This window comes from Haplochromis burtoni, unplaced genomic scaffold, assembly GCF_018398535.1.
Source record: "Haplochromis burtoni strain Fernald_Lab_line unplaced genomic scaffold, NCSU_Asbu1 Contig_435, whole genome shotgun sequence".
In the NCBI taxonomy this organism is placed as follows: domain Eukaryota; kingdom Metazoa; phylum Chordata; class Actinopteri; order Cichliformes; family Cichlidae; genus Haplochromis; species Haplochromis burtoni.
The window spans coordinates 45734-57174 of NW_024582796.1; the positions used below are offsets into that span (position 1 = coordinate 45734).

The 11441-nt window shown below is 40.0% G+C and overlaps 1 protein-coding gene across 1 annotated transcript in view; it reads right to left on the bottom strand.

Moving 5' to 3' along the window:
- The window catches only part of sos2 (son of sevenless homolog 2 (Drosophila)), a 38727-nt gene extending 28011 nt beyond the window's left edge, over positions 1-10716 (bottom strand). Inside the window, exon 1 of the mRNA XM_005946026.2 lies at positions 9744-10716. Coding sequence (XP_005946088.1) covers positions 9744-9827 — 84 coding nt within the window. The 5' untranslated portion in view covers positions 9828-10716. The remainder of the gene's footprint in view (positions 1-9743) is intronic.
- Positions 10717-11441: the final 725 nt, after the last annotated feature.

Below are 11441 nucleotides of genomic sequence, written 5' to 3' on the forward strand. Positions count from 1 at the left end.
GGTACAAGCTTACTAGATAGTTTCCAAATTAAAAATGATTTAATTTGAGACCCAAAGGTGAGCCATGCTGTAGAAAAACATTCTTGGCCTTTCTGAGAGGAGTCTGGTTCATCATTAATAAAAATCAGTCAATAGAAACAGTTAATTAGATTGGTAGTTTACACCCAACTGCTACATGTAGGCAAAGACAATGAAATTAAAAGCACCTCGACCATATGTAAAGCTTCATGCACACACTCCTATGCCATGTTAAGGTGTTCAGTTTCATGGGTGAGCTCCATTAGGAGGGGAAAAGCTAGAGTACAGGAAGTCCCAGTGCTCACTCACTCTCACTTTCTCTCTTCCAACCCCCCCTTCTGCTCGCTCTCCACCCGCACAGAACAAAGCCTCCAGGGAGAGCAGCTCATAGCAGTAGGCTGAGAGATATTAATGTGCATGTACAAGGAGGCAGCAGCAGCAGGTTCATGCTACACACAGACTGGACAGGCTGGTCGAAAAGGAGAGGGATTCAGAGGCACACAAAACCCACTCAGTGTCTACATGCCTGCCAGGAATTTTAAACACAGACTGACTGGTTTGATGAGGAGAACTAGCACATAAGTTAGCGAAAATGTTGTCCAACAATCATTTGACAGGGTTTCCACCAGAAAAGTATTCAAACCTGGAGGCTGCAGTTGGGTGGGGTTGGTTCAATTTAATGTTGCATAGGATTAATGCAAAGCTACTTTAACAGTAATCATTAATTGTGTGGCGACACAGAGAAACAAGAAAGCTGTGTATGTGAAGTTCTACCGAGGAGGGAGGAGCGATTATTGCCAGTATGTGTGTGAAATTATATTTAACTGTGTTTATATGCAGGAATAAATGATTTAGACCATTGGTGTCAAACATAAAGGACCAGGGGCCAAAATCTGCCCACGAAAGACTTTATTTCAGCCGACTGGACAGCTTTGGAAAATGTGAAAGAGGGCATAAATTTTGGACTTAAGTGTATTTTTATGAGTTTAACTGCTTTTCCCACTGATTAATACCTCCAACATTCCCATTCATATTACCCCATAGTAATAGATAAACAATTAAATTACAGAAACCTTCCTGTTTTTTTTTTGTTTTTTTTTCATGCCATTTACTATAGGAATGTTTCAAAATTGTTCTGCAATCATTAAAAAAAGAAAAAGAAAAAAAGAAAAAGACATTTTATGTGTATTAACAAAAACTTTGTTTTATAATTAAGATGCTTAGAAACAGATTTCCTTTATTTACTCCCTGAGAAAACTATGTGGTCAGTAGCTGACGTAACTGACTAAACAAAATTAAATAATACAATATATTTCAAAACTTTATTTTCTCTGCAGACAATAGGGCTGTGCGATATGAACAAAATCTCATATCCCGATATAAGAATTCTATCGTCCCGATAACGATATAAATCACAAAAATGTAACATTTTCTGTAAATTATGTGAATCTCGGGCAGCTCGTCTTGCGTGAAGTGTTTCCAGCTGTGCGTAGGGTACCTGGAGTCGAGTGTTTTAACCGATGCATGAAACTATACATATTTAGACATAAGTTGTAAAGGCCGCCGTTTTCTTTGTGAGTATTTATTACACGGCGTGCTGCGGGGAAAAGCCTGTTCTAACGTTTGAGTCTAAGGTTTATTTTTTTAGCACCTGGCGGCTCTTTTTTAATTCTCATCCGTAAATAATCTGCTCTTTCACGTGATTCAGTTTATTTTGAAAAGTCTCAACAGGATCTTGAGCTTTATTGTGAAAGGTTTATGTGAAACATAAACAAGCAGACACGCGATGGTGTTACCGTCGTTGTTGCTAACCACAACGCATAAAAACAGGTGCTTGTCAGTCCATAGTGTGGTTATATTAAATTTAAGAGAAAGCGAGAAAGAAGAAATTAATATAGCCACTACAGTGACCATCAAAAGGATGAAAAAATATTGCTGTAAACAGTTTATTTTGCGACACCACGAAACAAACTATAGCATAAAATGAAACGATAGACGTTTTTATATCGTCATGCGATATATATCGTTATATCGAACAGCCATAGCAGACGATGTCCAAACATTAAGAGTGTGACAAATATTAAGGGTTTAAAGACTGGGTTTGACACTCCTGATTGAGATGTAATCAAAGGGAAAAAGAACTGGTTGGATATTATCCATCCATCCACTTCCGCTTATCCTTTTCAGGGTCGCAGGGGGTACTGGAGCCTATCTCAGCTTCATGGTTGGATATTAGCTATTAAAAATTGTAATTGTTTTTTCAGCATTTTTATGCATTAAAACAGGAACAATATGCTAATGAGGTACATTATGCAATGGAATATTTGCAACGTTGGTTTCAAAAAAAAAAAATCCCCATTGCATGTCTACATGACTTGCAGTGTTCAGCCAGTCTTATAATAAACTCGGGAAAACCCTGTCTACAAAAAAACCTGGTAAAGCTTAAGTGAGGTCGACAAGGGCTTTGTTTAGTCCAAACCCAAGCCACTTATTTATTTTTGCATTACTAGATGCGACGATATGAGCAAGAAAAGATCACTCTTCTTTTCTTTTAAATGTAAACTATTTCTTTTTATACAGGAATTATATTGTACCAATGAGCTAATAAGAAACACTATTATTGTTTCTTTCATTTAATAGATGCAATGACAACTGAATAACTAAAAGCATCAAATCATCAGCTGAATAATCCTGTTTCTGTTTCATCCACTTGTCTCCAATAATAGAAAATCTGTTCTGCACATCAGAGTGCAGTGGATGCAAAAGGCAAAAACAGATGCAGGTCAGTGGTACACAAAATCTGCTTGCATCAAGTTTCATCATCTTGGTTACAACTCAGTTGTAGTGTGATCAGGTGCTGTGTGTCTTCACAATAGGAGAACAGAAAGGTTGGAGGTAATAATAGAGGCAGGAGGGTGTTGATACAGGGTTAACATTTCTAATTCAATTGATTATTCTCCTAGCTATGTATATATGCCCTGCATCAGGCTCAGGTTGCAGGTAATATGTATGTGTGTGTGTGTGTGTGTGTGTGTGTGTGTGTGTGTGTGTGTGTGTGTGTGTGTGTGTGTAGGAGAGGTGGGAGTGGGGCTTGTTATTATACCCGAGCATGTGTCACTGTTTGTGATTCATGCCATGACATCATCTGCATTACAACCAGACTGTCTGGGGAACCATGAGGCAGAGATCAACTCTGAGACAACAGGCACACGCAAACACATTAAAAATACACAGACACAAAAGATGCACAGATCTGAGACATAAACAGATACAACTTCCACTACGATGCTAAAAAGCAAGCACACACACACACACACACACACACACACATTCAGATAATAAAAGACAATAGGTGGTGGACATGAGGCGAACTGCACGTGGCCATGACTTGACGCCAGGCTTGTGTGACCCAGTGACCCTGGCCGCCTGCCTGCATCCACCCATCCTCTGACTGAACCCTGTGTGAGGACAAGCTGATGTTCAAAGCCCTGATTTAATATTGTGGGAAGGGCGGGGAACCTCTGTTTTAACCAGCAACATCTTTTTCTGTGGTAGGCCTGAGCCTGGTGTACAGGAAACGCAACCTGTTACCAGAAACATCCTGCTGTCATCACATAGGCTCATCCTGGAGGTGCAGCAACTCACTCCTGCACATTGTGTCCTCCTCACATATGTTTACCATTTGCACTTTGACAGGATTACTGCAATCAACAGAAACAGCCAAGTTCACACAGACAGACATTCATATCCTGTCCAGTAACCACGACGACTACTAATCATTACTAAGTACTAGTGCTGTAACTAATCATGTGACCAAATGTTTTGGAGGTTTTTTAGAATTACCTGGGAATGCCTTTTAAAAACTTCTTAAAGTAACACTGCCACAAAAATATTCAACTCAAGACAAAAAAAGACCACCAATTATTATAATTTCTAGCAAATAATAATAAGTAATATATGCAAATACAAATTTTGATAATCATGACCTTTTGTTGTTTAACTGCTGGGAGGTGAAAATTTCATCGAGACTGGATAACCAACAATTAAGGAGATGGGGTACATACAGACATACATTCACTACAGTGATTATAGTAAGATTATTATATGAATATTGCAGCTATTCTTTGGGCCTGGTTTATTTTCAACCTTTGTCCTTGCACATGACCAAGTATACATAGTTTCAAGTCTAGCCCAGGAACTTTGCGCAATTATATCACCCTCTTCTCTTTTCTCATCATTTTCTCTCCCTGTCTAGATTCAACCTGGTAATAAAGGCATGAAATATTTAATTGGCCAATCCCACGGCAGCAACTCGGGGCATTTAGGCATGTAGATTTGGACACAGCGACTCACTGAAGTTCAAACCGAGTGGTGAAGAAGGGTGACTGTAAGTGGCTCTCAATGTTGGTGCCAGACTGGCTGGTCTGACTATTTCACATACTTCTGCTCTGCCAGGATTTTCCCACACAACTATACTTCGGATTAAAAAAAATAAATACATAAATATCGAGTGAGCTGCAGTAACCACACTGCTTTAAGTTGATAAGAACAAAACAGTAAAACTACAAATGCAGAAGAACATCTCTGAATGCACAACCTTGCAGTAAATGCACTGTAGATGACAACCAATATTGGATAACAAAAGATTAGAAAAAGATTGCCTGGTCTGATGAGGTAGGGTTACAATTTGGAGTGAACAACATAAAAATCATAGATCAACCTGAGCTCTTTGTTACCGCCTTGTATCAAAGAGCTCAGGTGGGAGGTGTAATGATGTGGGGGATTTCCTTTGCATATTTCGGGCCAAAAGTCATCAACAAAACACAGCCCATCTGAGTATTGTTGCTGATCATGTCCATCCTTTTATGACCACAGTGCGCCCAACTTCTACAGGCTGCTTCCAGCACAAAGCTCAAATCATCTCAATCTGTCTTCTGAACATGACAATGAGTTCACTGTACTCAAATGTCCTCAACACTCACCAGATCTCGATCCAATCCTTTGGGATGTGGTGAAACAGGAGATTCACATCATGGATGTGCAGCTGATGAATCTGCAGCAACTGTGTGATCCCATCACGTCAACATCGACAAAAAATCTCTTTGTACTTAGTTTTCATGGCATAGATTAAGCAAAGACTTCTCTAAAGAGCAAAAAGGGGGTCCAATCAAGAAATAGCAAGGTGTAACTAATAAAGTGGCTGTTAGGCATAGCATTTAGCAGTCATTTAAGGTCGCAGAGTCGGTTCTTTATGCAGCGTGGCACAGAGAAGCTGGAGTTGAGCTCTTATTATTTGGTTAAAATGTTTATCCATTTTTTTTCCTGATAAGCACTTTTTACTTCAAGACAATAAATTATATGTTAACACGGACATTATTATTTACACGCTACTAAAATGTATATTTTTTCTGTAAATCTTTCTTTTTTCAACAGCGGGTTACTTTAATCTACATTTACAGAAATTTATCTCACCATATAAAAAAAAAAAAAAAAAAAAAAAAAAAAAAGATCTCATGTGATCGTGGGAAACACAGGAGGACTTTCTTTCAACCACCCGTTTACTGATTTCACAGAACCTGTGGTTACAGAAGATGAACACAAAACTGTGGGGGTTTTGTACTACTTCCTGGCTCTTTATCACTTTCAATTAAAACCATTTGATTTGAGCTGTCAATGTATAAAATGCAGCACTTAAATGGAAGACGCAGTTTTGATGACTGGCTGGAATCGAGCGCTGCAGTAGAGTCTCGCAATAAATCTCTGATGGTGAAATGACAAGAGCTCTGTCTAGTCTGAGTAAAAAAGGCAACAAAACCATGTGACTAAAATAAAACAACTCTCTCAGCTTGGGCCCCAAGTGAAGTCACCCTTTCAGAATTTAACCGACTGCTCATGCTGAGACTATTAAAAAAGGCAACACACACAAACATAAAGCAGGCTTGTAACCTGACCAATCACAGTTTAAAATGCTGGCCTGTGAACTCAACTGCACCAGGCTGCTCTAACTCAACAAGGCAATGGAATGAAACTGTACCCAGCAAACCTCTGGCCCATTTCTCAATGCCAATGAAACAGCAGACCTGGGGAATGCACAGTTATTATTAACACCAGCATGTCAGGGTGAGATAGAGATCGTGCATTGCACCAAGCATGAGCCATATAATCGCCAGCCAGGATATGTAGATGCAGCAATATGAATCAACAGGTTTAGGGTTCATGGCAATACATGACTTAAGTCTCAGTAATATATGCAAAAGCAATGAGAGCGATCTCGTAAGGATTTTTAATAAAATAGAAAGATCAATGGAAAACGAAAGGTTATTGGGGAGCACAGTAACAAGAGAGCTGCAACCACTGCAAGCACCGTTTTATGGAAGCAACCCAATGCAAAACGAAACTTAATTCTATTCTCTAATCCTGTTAATCTTTTGGAAATATACCAATAAGGTTTTTAAAACCAGTTATTGTCCAACCTTAACCTGGAGACAAACACTGCACTTGTGTCATGGTGAAATATTCATTTATAATATAAAATGAGCATAAATGACAGACGAAAGCAGGATTTGAACTGTTGCATTTTATATATGTGTTACTACAGTCCTTCATGTAGGTATGAACTCAGCACTACAACTTCAACTGCTTCACAGCAAAGCAACCAAGTACCTAATTCTTACAGACATGCAATTAAACTTACATCAAATTAAAGACTTCCTGAGAACTGTGCATTGCAACTAACAATTACTGTTTTTAGTTCATCATTTGATGCACAAATCTTCCAACATGATGTCTTCAAATCAGCTTTTCTACCCACCTTAAAGCATAAAAACAACATTATATAAAAAAATAAAGAGAAAAGACAAGAATAGCACATCTTCACATTTGACAGTATTTCTGCATTTATTCTTTGCAAGTGATTCATTTTTTGTCAGAAAACTAACAGATTACACCATGCAAAAATTTAGCTGCAAAATTAATAGATTTTTAATCTCGCTCAAGATTTTGGCTACCCACGATCAAATAAACACGTTCCACTGATTTTGAAAATGCAAGCTCCACCAAATCAAACGCTCCCTAAAGCACTGCCTGGCGCCAATCACAGCTGTGATAAGACTACATTAAAAGACAGATGTCTAGAAAATGTCTGGCACGACAGAAGGCGAAAGGCTAGTCTCTAGAAGCACATCAGCATTGGTTGCTTGGAAATAGAATTCAGGGCAAGTGACGTAAACAGAGAACAAATCACATGCAAAGAGTACTACAGAGATGTGTTCCCACCACAAAGACACACAAATAATTTACTCAACCACCTGAAAAACGCACCACAATCTGAAGTATAACGGCAACCAAGAAAAACAATGCAACGGTTGCTAACGTGCATCATCTATGAACTCACATATCCACAAAGGTGAGTCTGTGCAGCGTGTCAGCATGTCCATCAAGATAAAAGTTGGACAAAAGATGCGTTATGACACACAGTTACTTTTCCAGAGTGCCAATACCAAAGAATTCAGGTAAATACGGAGGACTAGTTTTATGTTTAAAACTGGAAAAAGGGTTGTGTTAACAAAAACATTTTTGTCACTTAAATAATCGTGACAAATAACTCAATTCACCCATCAATTTTCTTCCACTTATCGAATTCAAGGTCGTGGGAGTGTTGGAGCCTATCGTAGGGCAAGAGGTGGGGTACACCTTGGGTAGGTCGCCAATGTGTGGCAGGGCACGACAAATAATCTTGACAATAATTTTGGCCAAAATCATGCAGCTCTAGCCTTAATTCCAATAATGTGATGTCATGGTTATTTGTTAAGCCTCAGTAAATCCATCCATCTCATTTATGATCTACATATATCCAAAACCAACCACCACCTGGTGACACATCTCAGAACTAGCTCCCTGCTTGATAACTAACTTACGTCCCTGATCTGGCCTTTACAAGTTTTCTTTATTTATTCCATTCTAGAGGATGGAGTCATCCACCACAGCTCCTGGACAGCTGTAAAAAAAAAAAAAAAAAAAAAGAAAGAAAGAGCGAGTCACAGTCAGTCAAAACCATAACAAACTTCTCTTGCGTCAATCTCTGACAGGCTCTCCCTCTGGCAGTTGTGCAGCAAGTTGAGACAATGACACTGTGGCATCGCGACAGACCACCTGCTTTCTCAGTTTCACCTGATTCATCACACCATTTCTGCAATACTGATCACTGACAAGAATAGGGCAGCGTTATTTATAAGCATGATGTTGCTACACAGCTAAATCCACAGACATTAACCTCTATAGCCATAGTGCTGCTAAAACTAAAACATGTCACAACAAAAAGCACATTAAATACAGGTTCAAGGCTTTTCTGTCAGATACTGAAAGCACGTAAAAAAAAAAAAAAAGTGATAAAGTTAAGCACAAAACCATCTTTCAACCTTGACAAATGGCTTGTTGTTGATATTTATTTTAAGAAAAGAATTATTTCAGTATTTCTATCAATGTTAAATTTCATTTTTTCAGTGCGTCTGTTTTGTGTAAGGGGCTTAGTTTTAACTTGGAACCAAAGCACTCAAACACCAATAATGAATAGCAGGTTAGGTGAACCACAAGTCTCTAAAGGTCACCTAAATAAGCAATGACATTTTCCTTTCTGATGCACCACAGTTTGCCTGTTTGGCCAATGTATTTCTTATAGTGGAAGAAGAAGAAGAATCTAGTTTCTATTTTGAACTGTAACACAGGCTTACTTGGGACGCTCCAGCCACATCAGAACACTAAAATTCATGAGTAGGTCTTGACGGGACGCTGTAAGTTTATACACACAGCCAGTTCAAAAGGAAACGCAGCATGCAGATCGTTGTGCACCTTCCAGTTTCTAAACAGTTTGGCCTTGTGTGTAACCTTACAGAAAAGCAAGGCAAACAGTCCCCAGTGAAACAGAAAGAGCAGTGACAAATGCGTTTTTCTCCATTAGGAGTTGGTACCAGACTTTCATGACTCTGCAAGTCTGAGCAGAAGGGGTGAGGGGATGTGGAGGGGCCACAAAACAGAAAATAAACCTAGGAGAAGCCAAGATGATGCAAGAAAAAGGAAAGAACAGGGCAGTCAAAAAGGAACTGATACAGATGTGTCCTGCTGACCAAGGAAATTAAAATGCAAATGCTTCCTATTCCGAAGAATTCATTTTAAGTTTATAAGAGTCTAAGCTGCATTGCTTGGGAAAAAAAGGCAGATAAGTGTGACCAAAAGCACCCGAAAACAGCTACAGAACCTCTTTGCTCAGCAATGATGATCTTTTGATGAAATGAGGAACAAATAAAGAAGGCAACACGACACTCAACTCAAGCTTCATTGGTATTCACTCTGGATCATGCAAGTCGTTAGCACACCCTCGAAACGACGAAAAACTCGTTACAAAGGAACAACTTCTTCAAAATCACTGTGGGAAGTCATTATGAGGAACTTGGGTGACGAGCATTTTGAATAGGCACAACAGAGACATGTCAACAGGCGCGGGATATCTCCAGAGGTCTGCAAAACACTAAATGCCTCACAAATAAGTATAGTGTTAATATAAACACTTTGAAGTTTTTGCTTCTGAGCAGACTCAAGTCAAGGAGTGTTACCAAAACTTTTGTGCTGGTAAAGATGCACAGATGAAACCAGTGTTCAAATCGGTCACCCCAATACGGGTGTTTTGATTTATAACAGTGCATAGAGAAAGCTGGTGGTCACAGTCGTACCTTTCGTAGAGCTTGCACGAAGAGGCCTCTCCATTTGTGACTATTCTCGTCACTTGAAAAGTCGTATATTTGCTGGGGCTGCATTGCTGAAGCGGCTCCTGGTGTTGCCGTGATCCGGGCTGAACCGTCAGCATCGGCCCCGGGTAAATTGTCCTTATGGGTGGGTCAGTCCCGGCTTTACAACGGTGAAACAACACAAACTGGCTCACTTAATAAAAAGCAGAGTAACTAAAGCAGAGCGTGAGTCCGAGGTCAAATCGTGCTAAACAGCGGAAAAAATATCTATTAAAAAAGATGGAAAAAAGCACATGTAGCAATAAAGTTAAGTCGCTAGCTTTGTGGCTATGTGGCCACCCTGCTGCTCCTGTAAACACCCAGCAGCTGCTAACTGCTAATAAGAATGCTGCTAAGTGTAACACTTGCTGCTTGGCGTTTGCTTAAAAACTTTAAAGCAGGCACATTGAGCTCAATGTTGAGGAAAGACGTTGGAGCCGAGGTTGCTGCCAGCTAACTACAGCTACAAGTTATGTTACGTTGTTTACAGCCAAAACACCTGCACGCTAGCGTTAGCTGACCGGCTAACGATTGCTACAGGCTGCTGGGGCTGGCCTCCGCTGCGAGTACTATGTTGTGGCACACGACCCGTTCAGCTCCAAACAAGGCACACTTTCTCCTGCGCTGCTTGCTCCGAATTCAGTCATCTTCCCCGCAGCAGATAAGGCGCTAAATCCCGCGTACACCTCCAAAGCAGCGGCCGGTCCGAGGCATATTTGCGAGCAGAGCCGCTGAAGAGCAGCCGAGGTGTTTTTGGTTCGTGAAGTCGAAGATGTTCGTACCAACTCCGCTGCCTGCTTACAGCTTCTGCTCGCTGCGCCGTGCGTCCCTGCGTAATTTCACATTTTATTGGACTGAAAAAAACAAGGCTGGACTTTTGTCTACACACAGAGTAGACTCTTAGCAGCGAAGAGTAGCGACACACAGGGATAGACAGCAGGAAATACAATAAAACTTATTGACTTTCCCTTTGAAGTGTCGGCCACACTAAACACATTTCTAATTACGTTTTATATGACAAGGAGGCTGGATTAATGGGAAAAAATGCGCTTAAATAAATATTATGAGTGAAAATATTTTTTTGAAAACTTATGTGCCCCATACATTGTCTTTGTTGCTGTGATTCAGCACATGAAAAAAATGATTGACTTCATTTTTAATAATTAAATATTTAATATATATTTAATTTATTTTGGCTCTTCCAGTATGTTGCCTCCTTGTATCCAAACTTTATAATTCATTGACTTAGCCATGGCAAAGAAGGGCTGTAGTCGCCACAGTGGACCATCTCCCTAGCATCCTCCCCCTCAAACCTCTCCATGTCCTCCTCCACTACATCCATGAACTTCCTCCTGCCTGGTAGCTCCATCTTCAACATAATTTATCCAGTATATCCACTATCCCTCTCTTGTACGTGTTGCATCTTTAGAGCTATTTCTTGACATGAAGCCATACTGCTGCTTGGTGATCATCATCTCTGTCCTGGTATGGCTCATCAACTTTAGTCCTCTGTAGTTACTACAGCTTTACATATCTTCCGTCTTCTTCAAACAGTACAAGTACACTTCTCCGTTGCTCAGCCATCCAATCAGTCTCCGGGACTGTGTTAAACAGTGTGCTCTGGTTAATTGTTGTTCCCCAGGA